The sequence below is a fragment of the Simochromis diagramma genome, unplaced genomic scaffold, assembly GCF_900408965.1.
Source record: "Simochromis diagramma unplaced genomic scaffold, fSimDia1.1 OVJJ01000302.1, whole genome shotgun sequence".
In the NCBI taxonomy this organism is placed as follows: Eukaryota; Metazoa; Chordata; class Actinopteri; order Cichliformes; family Cichlidae; genus Simochromis; species Simochromis diagramma.
Genome location: NW_024386792.1, coordinates 6,233 through 24,437, shown reverse-complemented (window position 1 = coordinate 24,437; position 18,205 = coordinate 6,233). Strand labels below are relative to the sequence as shown.

Here is an 18,205-nt window from a genome sequence, read left to right as displayed (position 1 = left end):
CACCTGAGGAACTGATACAGGTGCAGGAGATGGCTGGACCACAGTTGCCCTGGGCAAAGGAACACCGGAAGGCAAAGGAGCAGGCTCACTGAAAACTGGCTCATGTGAAGTTTGGAAAGTGTAGTCCTTTTGACTCACCACCGGAGGTTGCTCAAACGTGTCCATATGACGGCGACGTGAGCGCCGTTTCCTTCGGGCAGAGGTAGCTGGCGGCGTGAGCAACTGAGCCTCCGGTGCACAGAATGGTGACGCTGCGGCCGGAGCGTGAGTGCCTGAAGCCACGCGGAGGACTCCCAACTGAAACGGCCGCATCTTGCGTGCTAGCGGAACAGGTGGAGACTTCTGGCAACTCCGGGGACCGCCGAGAGCCAGCCGAGTGCCATGGAAAATGCGCCCGACGTCAGGGGTGAGCCATGGCTTCCAGCGGAGTTCCTCCTCCAGCTGGGCAAAGGCTGCTCGGCGTCGCTCCTGGAGTTCAAAGTCTGCTGGGTCCATGTTCTGGTCGCGATCTTCTGTTAGGTGTGGCTGTGTGCAGACAGGAATAGGACCCAAGGTGCAGACTCCGGAGACAGAACTTAAACCAAAACAGCTTTAATGCCGAACTCAAACATAACATAACTGGGGAAAAAAGGTCAAAAATAAACTAACACCGGCGGATTGACAAAACACACAGCAAAATAAACGGTAGATCGCGACACAGACACAGAGAAACACTGGGCTTAAATACACAGAAGGAGCAATCAGGGAATGGGTAACAGGAGGGAAACACAGCTGGGACAAATCAGAACTGACGAGACCAAAGAAGCGTAAACTGAACACATTGAGATAAGACACAGACCTTCAAAGTAAAACAGGAAACGCATAACACAGACTGAACAAAGACACAGACTCACATGCAGGCACTACAAAGGGAACAGAGACGTGGGAACAGGGCAGACACAAAACACTGACTGAACACGGGGATATAGGAACTAAAGATACACATAGACGCGAACTAGACAAGGGGATACAGCTGACAGGGGAGACAGAGCAGCTAGAGAAGACAGAGACATAAACTATAAGACAGAACTCAAAGAAACCAAAGACTAGAAAGTGTAAATAATATAATAAACTCAAAAAACCCTGGGTCAACGACCCAGGCATCCTAACACTTCATTGCTGAACCCTCTTCATCTCTGCCCTTGCAGATTATTGCTCCCCCAGAGAGGAAGTACTCTGTATGGATTGGAGGCTCCATCCTGGCTTCTCTGTCCACCTTCCAGGACATGTGGATCAGCAAGCAGGAGTACGATGAGTCCGGCGCCAGCATCGTCCACAGAAAGTGCTTCTAGATAGACTGCCCTCAACCTACCAAAGCACACACTGCTACAAACCCCATAGTGACTGGCTCTGCATGCATGTCTACATCACCAGAATGATGTATGCCGAGCCTACACCTCTTCCATTTTTAATTCATCACTCTGGGTATGGTACCATGCACCCTGATGGGGAGAAATTCTTCCGCCTGAATTTATTTCCAAAATTAAGCCCATTGATATTGGAAAAGTTTGTATGATAACACTCAGTACATTAGTAAATTCATAAATCAAGCAAAATTCTATTACTTTTGTTGTTCTGCCTAATTTGCACAACTTCTGTTTTTTGCTTCACTATTACTTTATTATTACACATATGCTTTCACACTAATGCTCTTATTAACTATGAGTGTTCTTCCCAGTGAAATCTGGAAAATCTACATCTTACAGATTGAACAATTTTATAATATAGTGAAATGCAGAGATTGGGTTAAGCTTCGTGAAGATGTATTTGACAAATTTTGGGGTGTAAAACACAACACTGAACACTGATTGAAAGTAGAGAGGCATTTCCTCTGAGTACTTTGCTAGTTTTATTCATAGCCATCTGCTACAATGAATGGAAGGAAAGACTTTATCTTATTTTTCTGCAAATATTGATTTATAAAGATGAATTAATAGCACAATGTTAAGGTAAAAGCCGTGCCCTAATGACTTAATTTTGTTTTCTGTATTAGTATTTTTTTATCAGCAGACTTTTCTTTTTCTTAGAGATGCACTGTATTTAGGTGATTAATGAGGGTTTCTTTTATTTTAATGCAAATAATTAATGCAAATATTTGTAAATGATGATCATTTTGTCTTTTGTCGGTGTCTGTTACATTTCTGTAATAACAACATCTTTGTCAATAAAATCAGTGAATAACTGTGGTAAATAATCGTGGTCTCAGTATTGGACAAAATATTCACGATTGCCATTTTGGTAATCAAGTGCAAGCATCAGAGGTGCTCAGCATGTAGAAATATAGGTGACCAGCTAAATAAAGCTCGCTTTTCGTTCAAACACAACTCTACTCTCCGCATCTGCATCTGAGTTGTGAAATCAACACAATCGGAGCACCCCGCCGTGACACTATAGATAAATGTATAATTGCTGTTTTGAGTGGCTGTAGCTCAGGTGGTAGAGCAGGTCACCTACTAACCAGAAGATTGGTGATTCTATATCTGTCTTTAAAAAAATTTAATGTCTGCCTTAAGCATTTATACTAATTAAGCTATGCAGAATACAGATACACCATTTATCTATTCTTTTTATGCTGCTCATCTGGAGCTGGGCTTCAGCAGCCTAAGAAGAGAAATTCATGCCTCCTACCTCTCAGCCACCTCCTCCTGCTGATCACTGAGACATTCCCAAGCAGATCTGTAACCTCTCCAGTCCCGGGTCTACTCTGGGGCCACGTCCCAGCCTCACACCAGGTTATTTTTTTTTCAGGTAATGTTTTTTGTTTGTATCAAATGTTCCAAAAGGCATCGTCAGCATTGGGATTATTAGCAGAAATTAGACGTGGCATGCTCTAATTGGCTCAAGCTTCTTGTGTCAGACAGTCTCCAGTCTTCAGATAGATTAGTTGTAAAGAAGAAAAGATAAATAAGCCATGGTATAGATGTTTTAAAGGCAGAAACTATCCATACAGGCCAAAAACTTTTTTGTGCCATGTAAATGTATGTGAAAGCATATAAATATGCTTTAAAATACTGTTGAGTTGGACAGTTTCACCTGTTTGTCTGTGGGGATTGTCTGCCCTCAGGTGGCCACTATGGGAATTGAAGGAAGCCGTTTGGGCCAGATTGAAGTCTTTGTTTGGATCATGGAGACAGGTAACTCATTTGCCACCATTTGATGTTTTAACAACAGAAATGTTACCCTTATAATTATTGTTGAAATGAACTATGCAGTTGTCTGAGTGATGTAACAAGTGCAGTAGGCAGTGTACTGTATGTGTGTGTGGTTTTTCTCTTTTAAAACAGATGCTCTGATAAACCTCACTTGTTGTCACTTTTTACTAGAAGAGCATGTTAAAGACTTCAGCTCAATCAGTTAAACATATGGTGTTGTTAAAGCTTATAAAGTTACCAAGAAGTCCCTTGAAATCTTTGCAAAATAAAACACTTGGCTATAGAAGGACTGGGATCATAGAAGAGGGGGACATACTTTTTGGCTGTCACAGCCTGATAAAATGTGTAACACTGAAGTAAGACAGAGAGTGGTTACAAAGAGGAGATGGATTTTGGTACACTATAGGTCCAACCACAAACCTCCAGAAGATAACGAAGGTGAGCAAAACAGTTACGTAACAAAACAGTTATATAACTAAAACGTATTTTTCTCTATAGTGTTATAATTTTGTTTACCAATTTCCATTTTATTAAAGGAAGATCGGAATTATTTATCTAGCAGACAATCATTTGCATTAGTAACTTGAACTACATAAATAAAATATATTTTACTGATTTTGCTTGAAATTGATATTAAAATGTATTCACTTTACTTTCAAAACGATACAATAGCGGGGTTTTCCAACATTCTAGGTTTATGCCACGAACATAGATCAGTAATGAGCAGCACACCGACGAATGAAAAGAAACTATCTGCTTTGGAGTGGCTCCTTTGCAGAACACAACAAAGTTGCGGTTCCTCGTGAGCGCGCTTTAGGGGACTGGGATACAATTATTGTCAGAGGTACTGCTTTGGCCTAATACCTATTAGAACTACACCTAACAGAGCCACACCTGTGCAGCTATATTTACAGAATACAGTCAGAACATTTCCTGCAAAAGATAACTTATACAGCTGAGATTTTATATTAAAAGGTTATATGGAGACAAAACATTAAACTGTGGAGCATTCCACTGGCATTTCAGTTTGCCAGAATTTTTTTCATTACGGAGCAGAGCCTGCATTTTAACCACGTGGACCGAGAAATATGAACACGTCTCACATATGTCACTGATCGTGCTGTTTATGTAGAAAGAAAGAAAGAAAGAAAGAAAGAAAGAAAGAAAGAAAGAAAGAAAGAAAGAAAACATTTTTTAAGAAGGAAGAAATTAGTCACATGGGTTACTCTGTCACGGTGACAGAACGAATAGGAGTGTTTAGGTAGTTCAGTAGTATTTTGTAAGTATGTTTCGTTTTATAAATACAGAATACAGATCGTGTTCAAAATAAGACACCGGATTCAAAATAGATGATACAATGTGTGTGTGTGTGTGTGTGTGTGTGTGTGTGTGTGTGTGTGTGTGTGTGTGTGTGTGTGTGTGTGTGTGTGTGTGAGAGAGAGAGAGAGAGAGAGAGAGAGAGAGAGAGAGTGTGTGTGTGTGTGTGTGTGTGTGTGTGTGTGTGTGTGTGTGTGTGTGTGTGTGTGTGTGTGGTGTGTGTGTGTTTGTTTGTTAAAGCTGAATAATTACATTTAAAAGCCAAATACAAAAATAAAATTCCAGTCTCCAGTGGACCAAGCAGATTAAAATGAGTCATTTCTCCCCTCCTGTTTTTTAAGTTAAATATCATGGTCAGCACTGACAGCTGTTCCTAGTTCCTGATCTGCTGCATTAAAATTAAATCTATGTTCTTTATTTTCCTTTGCGATGCTGGTGCTGGAGGTCGTTTGATAACGAACGTGCTTAACTCAAGCTGAACAGCTCATCTGACTCTCTTAGGTGCAAATGTATGCATGCTGGAATAGGGCCTGCTGTTCTGTGTCGTGAAGTCTACGTTTCGGTGTTTTGTAACTCCCCGTTTTATTTTGACAGCATCTTGTCTCATGTGCGCTATATTTCGTTTTCCTTCCACTGTCTTGTCTTACCTTATTGGTTTCATCTGTGTCCCCTGGCGTTGCCTGGTCTTTTCCTGATTGCCATGTGTGTATTTTGGCTGTAGCCTCTGTCTCTGCTCAGTTCTCTGCGGCGTTTGTCCGCACTTGTTGTACCTTGTGAATTTTTTGTTTGTTTTTTGTTTTTGCGGTTTTAAACGGACTTTTGTTACCGGCTGTTCTTTGGATTATCTGCTCTTCTAAATAAAGGTTCGTTTTTGCTTATTTTACTCTGTTTCACTATTTTACTGGGGGTTTTTTTTTAGTCTGTTTTGGGGCCACGTTCTTCCACAACACAATAGACTTGCAAGGTTCTTGTGCATGCTCTCAGCGTATATCTCTGCACACCTGCGCACAGATCTAAAGACGGGCTGTGTAGTTGTGGTAGTTTGTTGCAGCTGTTTGAAATCTCTTTTGTCCCTGGAGCAGAGACGGTACATAATTTTGTTTCATGCTCTAAGGTTTCACTGAACCCGATACTATAATGCCAGTTCAACATACAGGATAGTTTTCCATTACCTGGATTGACTTTCCCTGACATTGGAAATTGGGATGAGCAGTTACACGAAGCTGGTTATCAGTTCGCCAAATTAACCCAGGGGGTCTCCTGCGCGTTCACATGAAATGGTGTTGTTGGCAGTATCTGACTAATCTAAAATGGCTGTTTCACAGATCATATGTATTTTTCGCCCACAGTAAACAATTTCTGTGAGTGCCACCAACAATTAAATGGTGATTAAAATTTAAGAAAATAATAAATAAATAATAAATGTTTAGTAAAATATCACGCTGTAAAAAGGACAAAAGATGAATTCTGTGTCAAACTGTTAATCTGGTGATTTAGGGCACAAAAATAAACATTTTAATGCAGTTAATTCTTATTATTGTCACTGAGTGCGTGCTCAGTGCTGCTTTTTCCCCTAAGGCGATGTCTGCACATTAGAGCTCTGAAACTTTAAACTGGCATTTAAACATTTAAGCCTACTCTACTTAAATGTTTAAATGGACTGTGCCAAAGTCTAATAGCGCAAAACGCTTTAATTTGTCGCAGACCAAATGGAAATATATTTTATTGATTGGTCAGGTGTTCTTAGTGCTGTTGAGCAATCCCAGTAGAATAAATGAAAGAAAGAAAGAAAAACAGCAGATAATAATCAAGTATATCCGCATTTTATGTATTTTCTTAATCACCAAATGAATACATGCACATTCCCGTGATAATTCGACACGCAGTTTGCGCCTCATTTGGTGGTTTGAGTATGGTACGGCTTAACAAGCTGCACAACACATTCTCCTTGCAGAGTGCAGCACGAAGTGAAGACTCAGTGAAAACGTGGCTCTTCCAACCGATTTAAAACCGAAACTCTCGTATTGTTCTGCGATACTACAATCTATCCAATGCCAAGTAAATACAAGTATTGCCAGTACTACCGATACGTTTAACTTATAAAGGCAGAGTGTAGAGAGAGTTCATCAATTTGCTAAATTCTGAACAAATTTTAATGAACACTGAATCTGTGATTTTTACTTTCCGCAATAATCCGTGAACACAACAAGACACACCTTTCAGCTTTTTCATGTATTTTGAAACACTTTGTTGTTCTTGGGTTTTATTGGAGACCTGGAAGACAAATGTGTCTGGCTTTAAAGCACTTTGGGTCAGTTTATGTTGTTTAAATGTGTTCCATGATAAAATAACCTGACAGTCAACACAAAAAGGTGAGTATATTCACATTAACATTTTTCATAGTTCATGTTAAAGGTATATTATTTCATTTCCAATAAAATAATGTTGGGCTGAATATATTATCTGAATATAGTCTATAAGTAATCATATTACTTTAGCAGGCATTGGACTGCTAAAGTAACAGCTATGATAACGAATAACAATTTAATCCTTTTTACTGTAGATCCAGCATCAGTCATGGCTGAAACATTATAATTTCCCTCTGTGACAGTGGGCTCTGTCTCTGTGCGAGGGATCTGGGTCTGTCTGAACGATTTCCTTCATCCTCTCTTCATTTCTTTTGCTGCTTTTCTAGGACAAAGTTGTGCTGTTCATAGTCCTTCATATCTTTATATAAGTTCATAGGATTGCCAAAGTAGAAAACATCCTTCTAGCAGGCATCGTTGTTTGCAGTGTTTCGATTTACAGCTGTAAAGTAGCTCTATATATTTTTCCAATTTCTCACTTACCGCAGCTTGCATGGTTTTGCTTAGTGCATCTGAGTCATATGACTGTAGGACAACTAAACACAACTGAGCAGGGAGGAGGGAGCGGACAAGAGTGTGCCTGCATGAGAGGGAAGCAGTTTGCATAGACATGTCTCCTTTTTGATGATCAGTAGCAACATACTGAACTTACATAAGAGAAACAAACTAATGCATTGAGCTGATCACAATAGTAACAATTCAATGTCAGTACCAGCATTAAGTCGATACTATCGATATTTGGGTTGATCCACCTACCCCTACTGAACAGAACAATTTCAGTTTTGCAAAATCAACAACCTGTGGACATAGAACTGTAGAAAAACAACATTTGTTTTGATTCTTGGCAGAACCATTCAGGTATCTTTTTTTTTTTGCACTTTAAAAGTGCATTCATGGATATGGTCCTCTGCATATGTCTTATTTAGTGAGTCAAAAATGCACAACAGTGTCAGTACAGATTAAAAGTTAACAATTTTAGTAATGCTGGTGCTGCTCTGACTTTCAGTGAGGGAAATATGAGTTGAGAGGGTATTCTAGAAATTCTGACTTCTGATTTATTGAGGAACACAGCAGCAGCCACTCACACAAAGAAGCAATTCATATGTTAAACTCAGTTTAACACAGAAAACTGAACATGTCCATCACTACTGTGGAACAGACCAGGCCTCTTCTTTTGGGCTCTGCCCTCCAGACCGTCAAAAGGTATTTGTTTCAAGAACTGATCTATGAGTTACTTGTAAGAGCGTGAGACTGCTGCACTGTCTGCAAAACAGACTTCGTTGCATGTGTGATGGCTTCTTTGTGTATGAGGCTGCTGACTTAGGTGTCTGTGAGTTGTTGAATTTAAGTGAGTGGAACTTACCATTATAAGTATACCATTGAAATATATAATACCATACATACATACATATTAATACCATTGAAAAAAATGGTTTGGTTGTGATTATCTTTTTTGTCCTACTCCTACTCTCCATGCAGTGGTTCAGTAGATCTTTAAGAATGTTTATTTCTGAAGAATTGAGTGGTCAGTAGGTATGACCTACTGTCTTTAACCTGGAGCCTAACCTGCTCCAGATTAGGTTAGGTTCATAGCATAAATTACCATGTCAATTTACCCCAGTAAGAAATGAACAACAATGAGCATTTATCAAATTTGAGGATAAAAAGTTTAAATTTTATTCATTAAAATGAATGGAGACAGATATAATATTAAAAATTAGTCACCACATGTGATGTCCCAGAGCCAAAACCTATGATACTGCAATATATCATCTTTGTTTCATTACACAAATAAAGGTTTGTGCAATTTTTAGCCCTGTTTGCTGGTTATTGCACAGAATAACCACACACACATATTTAGACAATTAGCCACAACATTAAATATAATATTTACATTGCTAGCTTCAAACAAAAAAGAATGCCGGCCAGCATTATAATATGTTAATAATATGTTAATAGTATCCTAATGTAAGTACAAACCAATATTACCTTATTATTGTGGGCTACTACCATAAGTCAGTATACAAAAGTTCTAATGCACAGATTTGACCATTTTGGTAAAATCTGGTTGTCATATTGTTGCCTATATATTGCTAAACTATTAGTAATGGGTTTTGCCTCATAGGCAAGATTTTGTTTCCACATTATCGTCTCCAGTTTCTGGTCAGCTACATAAAGTTCAATGTCATATTTCTTATCTGTTAGCTATAACCTCTGTTGATGTACAAGAACTACTTTGATATTATTTAATATTTTTGTAATTAAGTGTTCAGTCTCTGTAATAAAATATTAAGCTCAACAGTGTTCAACACTGCACTGAGGTCTAGCAGAGTAAGCACAGAGTGCTTGGTCACTGACTAAGGACCTCACCAATACCACATTATTTCCAAGCTGTAACAGAAAGTGCTACCAATAATTTTTAATGGATTTTTCATGGCTTCATTTTGTTCCTTTTGACTGAGGTATGCAAGACTCAGTCAGAACAGTGACAGTTAAAATAAAGAGAATTGATAACCCCTGTTGTGATACCCAGACAAAACCTGTTTGCAAAACTTTTGTCATTTTGTCTGTTTTGTCTTTGACTTCAGCCATGCGCTCCAGTCCAACCCCACCTCCTCTTTACCTGAGCCTCCTTCTCTTTCTGTCATGGAACTCCCCGGTTCTTTCCTGTATGACAGTGAACAACAGCAAGTGTGAGTCTGCTCCATTTGTACCAGGCCACAACCTGATTGGGGAGGGATTTGATGTCATCACCCTGCACCGAAAAGGAGCCTACCTGATTGATATAGCTACTTACCGCAAACCAGATGGCACCTGTACTCTCTGCACCAACCGCAATCAAAACAAAACTCTACAAAAAGTAAATAAACTGTGATTACCAGCAAACTATAGTAGATAGGTTATGTGCACATCTTAATCATGGTGTTCTGTTTTTTTATCTTCAGCTGCCGGCCTCTGTTGTCGACTGGCGTGCAATCAGCCAATGCAAAACCGATATCTCCAGCAGTGCACACACCACTGTTAGGTACAGTATAGTGTAGTATATTTGTTGCTGAAAGGACTTCATCCCAGAGATCATTGTCATCTCATTACTTCACCTAGTCTGTCACAATACCAGTTAGCCATGACAGACACATATTTTTCTTAGATGTCTGGTTGGCACTTTGTCTCTCTCCATTAAAAGGAAACACCAACAAAATGAAAGACTATTAACTTCTTTGTGAGTAAACTTTAATATTCAAAAAAGGATCAAATGATATTTCCTCAACTGTAGAATAAAACAACAAAGATGGGTGAATTGTTACAATACTGGAAGGTAAAGTGATGACCAGGTCACAAATTTCTTGTGTTGATTATCAGCATTTTGAAATCTCATAGCAGTAGGAACAAAAGAACTTCTAATGTGTTCTGTCCTACACTGCTTAGGAGAAGAAGCCTGCTGTTTACATTTCTGACCCTTCAAAATATTATGGAGAGGGTGACTAGTATTTTTTCTCCATACACCTTTCCACAATAATTCCCAGTGAATCCACAGTCCTGCCCATTAATAAGCCAGCCTTCTTCAGTGATATGTGCAGCCACATACTATTCTTACTCACCATACTGCATTCCCATCACAGTGTAAAAAGGGGAGGGCAGTAAAATAGGGGATACTGGCAACAACAGTCTGATAGAATAGAAACAGCGTCTCACTACATACACTGAATTTATATTTATTTGCTGGGGCACACTACAGAAACTCTCTAAATCCTTTAGATTTCTTGGCTGTCATTTGCCAACTCCAAGATTCAGCTCCCTCCACATTTTCTATAGGACTGAGGTCTGGAGATTGGCTTGGCCATCACCTTAATGCTTCTTTTGCATGTTGGAAGACCCATCCATGACAAGCCTTAAGTGTTGTGGCTGACAGAAAAGGGTTCTCGACCGAGATTTTATGGTAAATAAAATCCATTGGCCCCTAAATTTGGTGAAGTCACCATTTAGCAACAAAACATCACCAAAACATAATGGTTCCCCTCCGTGCTTGACTGTAAAAAAATTTAAAGAAATGAAACAAGTAAATAAAAAGTAATTCTTCTCCTTCAAATTGTGTCCACAGTTCACTACTTAACTCTAACACTGATCAGGACATCCACGACTGGAAGGTAGGAAGCATCTTGCACTTACTGTTTGTTTCAAAATTACTGTTTGAAACTACAAAATACTGTTACTGTAATTACTTGTTATTAAAACTAATAGAAATGCAAAATTTGTAAGCAACATTGCATGCTGATTCGTTTCTTTTCTTTTTTTCTTTTACAAGTGAAATGTGCACTGAATCAAACAGACTGTAATAACATAAAAACCTTAGTGTGCAAGTTCTCATCAAAAGGGCTGATTTGATAAAATTTTGGCTCACTGAGCTGTGTAAATGTGATACAAATATGAATTCCTTGTCTCATTATTTCATTTAATATTTCCAATTTAATATTTTTGATCCCCAGAAAAAAAGTATTATATTCAAAGTAATTGAGTGAATGAATAATAAGACAGTATTTATTATATCTAATACTTTTATCTATTACTTTTATATTACATTGACTATTATTAAAAACAAAAATGGTAATGAAATTACATTTCTATTTATCAGGCTGGACTAAATATAAATCCCATATCTACCAGCGTGGGGATTGGAGGAACACACTCCATGGCATATGCATTTGCTACAAAAAAGACCAAAGAGGACCACTACTCCTTCAGCACACACACGGTCACCTGTACTCACTATCGGTTAGCTGTGAAAATCCTGGCATTACCACATATACCACAAGTTTAGATTAACAATATATAATTTCAGTTTTTAATAATTTACTAATCAGTTTCATTCTATCTAGTTACCGGGTATCAAGCAGACCGACTCTTAGCTCTGAGTTCAGCAGGGATGTGGCCAGTTTGCCAAGTCGCTATAACTCCTCCACCAGAGATCAGTACAACGAGGTCATAGATACCTACGGCACACATTACATTCGCAAGGTTAAAACACAGAAACACTGTTAATTAGATTATTTCAGGAGTAAAAACGCTTTTTTATTAAAACTTTGTGCTACATTACAGGTTCGTCTTGGTGGCCGTCTTAGACGAGTCACAGCTGTACGAACCTGTTTGTCCAGACTAAACGGATTCTCCTCAAATGAGGTACATGAAAAACATTTGCCTGCACACAGTCACCAGACTGCCTATTTCTACTCCATATGAATAAGAACATAAGGGATGCTAAATAGTTGTTTTTGTTTGGTTTTTTGGCAACAACTGAATAGTGACATCATTCTTATTGCATTTGTATATGAGTGCAAGGAGCTTATTCCCTTCCAAAAGATATTCTCTCAGTTGTTCTACTGACCAAAGTGAAAGAAACCATTGTACCTTATCTCTATAATTGTCTCACAGTCCATCAGGAGCTCTCTCTGCTGTGCTGAAAAACCTCTAGCTTCTGTCGCTGCCATTTTCAACATCAACAACAACCATAAACACGACACCTTTTAACACTTATTTTGCCAAAAGTGTTTGCTTGTCTGCCTTTACATGCATATCAACCCGAGTAACACCCCATACTTAATCCATAGGGTTCATTATGATATCAGCTATAATAGCTTGAACTCTCCAGGTAAGGCTTTCCATAAGTTTTAGGAGTGTGTTCATGGGAATTTTTGATCATTCATCAAGAAGCACATTTGTGAGGTCAGACACTGGTATTAGATGAGAACTCTCTGCTTTAATTCATTGCAAAGGTTCTGTCAGGTTGAGGTCAGGACTCTGTGTGAGCCTGTCAAGTTCCTCCACACCAAACTCACTCATCCATTTCTTTATGGATCTTGCTGTCTGCACTGGTACTCAGTTATGTTGAAACAGGAAGGGGTCATTCCCAAACTGTTCCCACAAAGTTGGGAGCATGTCCAAAATACCTTAGTGTACTGAAGCATCAAGTGTTCCTTTCACTGGGACTAAGGGGCCGAGCCCAACTCCTGAAAAACAACCCCACACCACAATCCTCCCTCCACCAAACTTTCATGTCTTTCACAAATGTTTGTAGCATGCCTAGGTGCTTGATTTTATACACCTGTGATCACGGAAGTTATTGGAACACCTGAATTCAATGATTTGGATGGATTAGTGAATACTTTTGGAAATGTAGTAAGTATTTTAGCCACTTCTGCATGAGAACTGTCAGCAGCTGGTTCTGTGACCCAGCAGTTTCAGTTGGTTTTCATCTCTTTTGTTATATTTTGAAGATAATGTGGAGGTTGGGATTATTATTAATTGGCTGTGAATTTTAGTTTAGTCTGTTTTATCCAGGCCTTCTGTGCTAGTTGTTTTGTATTTCTTGTCCACGTGTTTCATGTTGTAAAGCCTGGGTTGTCATGTCTACGTCTCGCTATGTTTCCTGTTTTATTTTAAAAGTCTCATGTTTCTTTGTTCAATGTGCTTAGTTCTTCCCCTGTGACGTTGTTATGTTCATTTGTGTCAGCTGTTTCCCCGTGTGTTTCCACTTCCCCTGATCACCTCCTGTGTGTATTTAGTCTGTGTGTTTCCTTCAGTCTTTGTCAGGTTGTTCTGTGTTCTTTCTTTCATGTCATGTCAAGTTTCAGGTAGTTCATGATTCATGTTTATCTTCATATTTTCCTGCATGCACCTGTTCTGATTCATGTTTTTGTCATAGTAATCAAAGTTTAATTTCTCCAGTTTAGGTTCTAGTTTAGTTTTCGCCCCACTCGCCTTTGTTTTGTTTGTGTACTGTTCTTATCAGCCACAAGAAACGGCTCACTTTTTGTCCAAGTCACATTTCACACTCCGTTTTAGTCTGCATTTTGATCCAGTGTTCTCTCTACACACAGTCAGCTCCCCACTGTCTGTGACAAGAACTTGCCTGACTAGTTCCACCTGTGACAAAGACACATCCAACCGACTGCTGTTTGAAAATTGCTGATTACTTACATTTACTTACTTACTTATATTTGACATTTTCTTCATTGTTATCTCTCCTTTCTCTTTTTTTTCCAAGTTTGTTTTTCAAATTTCTCAACTGCCAGTGGGCATGAATAGCGTAAATCAGGTGAATGGTGATTTCACTCTTGCCTCCTCCTAGCCGAAACAGGCATCAGGATTTGGTAAAAAAGAGAGAGAGAGAGAGAAACACCTGCGGACATTTTAAAGACTTAATGAATTAACGATCAACTACAAATTGTTTCCACTTTACTTTTTTAGGAATAATATGAACAGTATGGATCTGGATCTGTACACATAATTTACAAGAAATCATGTGATGGTTAGCATTGCCAAAATTTTCAACACTGAATGCATGTATAAGTAATTTGTAACATCTGCATTTTAACAAATATCAATAAAGTGCATTAACAAACAGAAAATACAAAAAGACAAAGACAAAGAAAAATAAGTTACCATACCAGGCACAGGGAAATTGACCACACTGTGTACCCTCTGGGAGGAAAGCCACAACTGGCCAATACTGCACAAAGGTCCAGTGACAGAAGCTCAGTTCAGTTTGATTTATATAGCACAGCAAAAGTTGTCTCAAGGAACTGTGTTTATTGTAAGCTAAAGAACCTTCAATAATACAGAGAGAACCAGAACAATGAGACATGAATACCTTTCTTTTGTTTAAACAAAGCTTTCTTATTACATTTTAAATTGGCTCTACACCAGGATATTTTTAGGACATTTTCAATAACCCTTGAGTGACACACTTAGTTCACAAGTTCCATGACATGTAGGCCTAACATCACAAGCGCTTCTCTTTGGCATGTGTTCCTATTTAATGGAAGTCCTGCATCTTATGTCTTCTCCTGCCTTCTAGTTACACTCCTGCCTGTCGATGGGTGTCTCCATTGGCTTGGGAAAGCTGAATCCATCTGATGTCCAAGGTTCTTGCAAAAACCTCCTGGAAAACCGGGATGTTGCCACTAGGTATAGCTCTGGTCTCCACCAACACTATACGGATGTGGTGGGAGGTGATGGGTGGTTGGGAGAGTTTTCACTTGCATATGATGACTCCCTGGGTTTTAAAAACTGGCTGAACAGTCTGAAGGATCATGTAGATGTTGCTTCCTACTTCATTCGCCCAATGTATCAGCTGATACCGAAAGGCACAAAGAAGTCAGGGATGAAGGCTGCCATAGAGCAGTACATAACAGACAATGATGTGAGTCAATCACACAGCCAACGAAATTGCTGGCGGGGCAATCCTAACCTAGATTTCAACTGTTGTCCACGACAAGCCTGGAGGGGGAAGCTAACTGTGGAAATCATCCAGGCCTGGAATCTGAAAGGAGATCATCTTGGCCCAACTGACAGGTGAGACGATCATGGTTAGGGATTAGGATTTAGAGTTTTCTAAAGATTTAAGAATCTCTAGGATTTAGAGATTTAGAAATCTGCAATATTATTCATCTTTGTGTCTTTTCTCCTACTCACAGCTATGTTAAACTGAGGTTTGGTTCCATCAATCATCAGACTCGCATGATCGAATCAAGTTATCCCCGATGGAATGCTTATTTTAATCTTGGACAGGTCAGTGAACCCTGACTACATATAAGATCAAGGATCATATTGAAGGAATTTTAATACTGCAGGTTTGATGTACTGATTTCAATTTTTAGAACTTGGGCTACTTACATCTTTTATATACAGTTAACTTTAGCTGTTCTTTAACTGAGGTTATTTCCATTTGGTTAAGTTTAAGCAGAACTAATTCTTTCATCAGGTATATTTAAACAATTTAAGGTAATGATTTCGGTTAATATGAATGCTTTAACAATGTCAACCATGTGTCATAAAGTACTGAATGCAAATCTTGCTACTGCACATTTTCCTCCTTATTTAAAATATGTAACAATATGACATATATATCAAAAACACAACAGTGCTACCAGAATTTACATTCTATGAATTAGATGTGAATTACCATTGTCACTATTGTATATGGTACAAAATCTCAAAGGCATATTATTTGTAGGACAACAGTATATTAAATCCTATTTTTAATGCTTTTTTTCTCATGAAGGTGGACACACACAGTGATGTGTATGTTGACTTATGGGATGAGGATCTGTTCTATGATGATCTTCTGGGATCATGTTCCCGGCGTCCAACTCAGGGGACACGTATATTTTCCTGTTCAGCTGACTAGTGGCGTCTATGAGTTCAAGACCACTCTGACCTGCGACTCACATCTCACAGGAGCCTGGTGTCACCAATATATACCATCTCCATAATGAGAAATGCATTTTGGGGCTGCATGTCTTTCTCCTATAATCAATTGTGATAAATCTGTTGATCACATAAGAGTCACATGACTGATGGTTTTTTCTTTCATTTTCCTCGTATATATATCGTACATATCCATTTTTTTAAATTTGATCTTCTTTTCATTTGTCATTCAGTTATTTTTTATATTTTATATACATATGTAGTTTCATTTTTTTCAGATTATACTTGATTTCAGTTTGTCAAATACATGTAACCCTTTTGTTTACCTTCTCAAACAAATAAAAAAGCACGGTAATGTTAAATTAAAAAAAGAAAGAAAGAAACGTGATAACACAACAAGAAAATATCACATAATATTTGTTAAACAAAAGACTATTATACTTCATGTCACAGTGTGGGCAGGTCAAACACAAGTGCATTTGTCTGGATATACAGATTTTAAAAAGTAGGAATTTCTGGGGAAATTATTTTTAAATTCAGCATCTGGTGATTTTAAAATGTGTATGAATGAAGTTATATACCCTCAAAATTATAACGTGGTGAGTAACGACAGGTTTTGATGGTAATTTCTTACAAGAAGTACTCAGAATACATTTTTACACATAGTAGCTTCTTGTTTGCTGCTCCCTTACTCACAAAGAGCTGATGCACCCTGAGGAATTTGTGTCTCCTCCCATTCTCAAACTAAAATATTACACTATGAACCCACTACCTTTTTATACAGCTTAAAATAGCTTAATTCATTTGCAAATCAAGCAAAGGATTTGATAATGTTTTGGATTTTTATTACTCTTAAAATGTTTAAAAAAATCATTGCCACAAACTAAAAATAAATAAATAAAAGATACGTGTACTGTTGCTGTTTTATTGTAACTAATTTTCAGATAAACCTAATTATAAGGGAATCCATGTTGTGTGAGTGTATGTGTGTGTATCTGCATCCCAGCTTGCATTATTTTTTACTATAAAAAATATATATATTCTAGTGACTGAAAATAATTGTCTCCAAGTTACAATTTGAAGAAGCATATGTAGCTCTACAACACTGCTGGTGAGGCACATTGATGAGAAGGAAGTGTCATTCAAAATAGCAGCAAAGTAGCTTTTAGTTCAGCTAAAGCCTCCAGTCAAAGCTGACACTATCGATAGAAGCTTGCAAAGTAATAGAGTAGTCATGACATGCAGAGGTAGATGTACATTGGTGCTAATGGCAATAGTACTCTCCCAGTTCCCCAGCGGGCCCCGGGGTTTCCATGTTTTTTTGTTTGTTTTATTTACCAAGTTAAACACAAATCCATCAAAGCTGCTTCTAACAGTAAAATTCACCATTCAGCTCACAGTAAAAAATCAAGTAGATCTTCCACTCAGTGTCTGAGGCTGGGTGCTCGGATGTGTACTGGCTGACTCCCTGAGGCTGCGTGGCAGGGCCTGACAGAGCCACGGGCGCCAGGCCCTACCAAGCAGCCGGCAGGAGCACCCAGCTTAGGACCTCGGGCCTCTGGGCCCAGGGGCGGTCCACTCTGGCGTAGCTGGCATGTTGCTGCAGCGCCATGCTGCAGAGTGTTGCATGGCAAGTTGATGTAGCAGATTTTTTGTGTCTTTTCTCACTGTCCCTCTCCCCCTGTTTTTCTTTCCCTCTCCTTTTCTTGAACTTCTCTTGTCTATGTCTTTCCCTTTCCTATCCCCGGTCATGTCTGATTGTAATAACTTAAAAGGTATAAATAAATACATACATAAAATACAACACACACACACATTATAAAGATCAATCAAGTGGACCAGTATGGCAAAGATGTAATGATCCATTTTGGCATTTGGGAAAATAAATCTTTTGGGCATTTTTCTTGGCCCTCAGACAATAATTGTGATTGCTACAGTGCCGACGGGACAGGCAAAAACAAAGACAATAAAGCAAGCAAGATCTACTTGTTTTTTAATAACAGGTGAGGGCATCAGCACTAGCAGGGAGTGTGGTGAGGGAAGATAGGCCCCCACATCTTGGGGGGCCTAAGATGTTTCCAGAGAGGTGGAGTCTAAGACGCGACCTGACACATAACATAGACAAAC

At 38.7% G+C, this 18,205-nt stretch overlaps 1 protein-coding gene across 2 annotated transcripts; it reads left to right on the top strand.

Moving 5' to 3' along the window:
* The first annotated feature begins 5,298 nt into the window (after positions 1-5,298).
* LOC120728611 (perforin-1-like) lies at positions 5,299-16,225 on the top strand. Of its 2 annotated transcripts, none has more exons than XM_040023634.1 (10): positions 5,299-5,371; positions 9,463-9,734; positions 9,820-9,899; positions 10,974-11,019; positions 11,505-11,644; positions 11,749-11,887; positions 11,969-12,049; positions 14,727-15,223; positions 15,346-15,439; positions 15,933-16,225. In XM_040023634.1, exons 2-10 carry the CDS (start codon positions 9,465-9,467, stop codon positions 16,056-16,058), a joined length of 1,473 nt encoding a protein of 490 aa, XP_039879568.1. In that variant the 5' UTR covers positions 5,299-5,371; positions 9,463-9,464; the 3' UTR covers positions 16,059-16,225. The 2 variants fall into 2 exon arrangements, with proteins under 2 accessions (XP_039879568.1, XP_039879567.1); XM_040023633.1 differs by lacking the exon at positions 5,299-5,371 and adding an exon at positions 6,758-6,880.
* The last annotated feature ends 1,980 nt before the right edge of the window (positions 16,226-18,205 follow it).

Coding starts and splice junctions, on each gene's coding strand:
- LOC120728611 (XM_040023634.1), top strand. CDS start 9,465: ATGCGCTCCAGTCCAACCCCACCTCCTCTTTACCTGAGCCTCCTTCTC. Junction 9,735..9,819: donor AAAACAAAACTCTACAAAAA/GTAAATAAACTG, acceptor TTTTATCTTCAG/CTGCCGGCCTCTGTTGTCGA. Junction 12,050..14,726: donor ACGGATTCTCCTCAAATGAG/GTACATGAAAAA, acceptor CCTGCCTTCTAG/TTACACTCCTGCCTGTCGAT.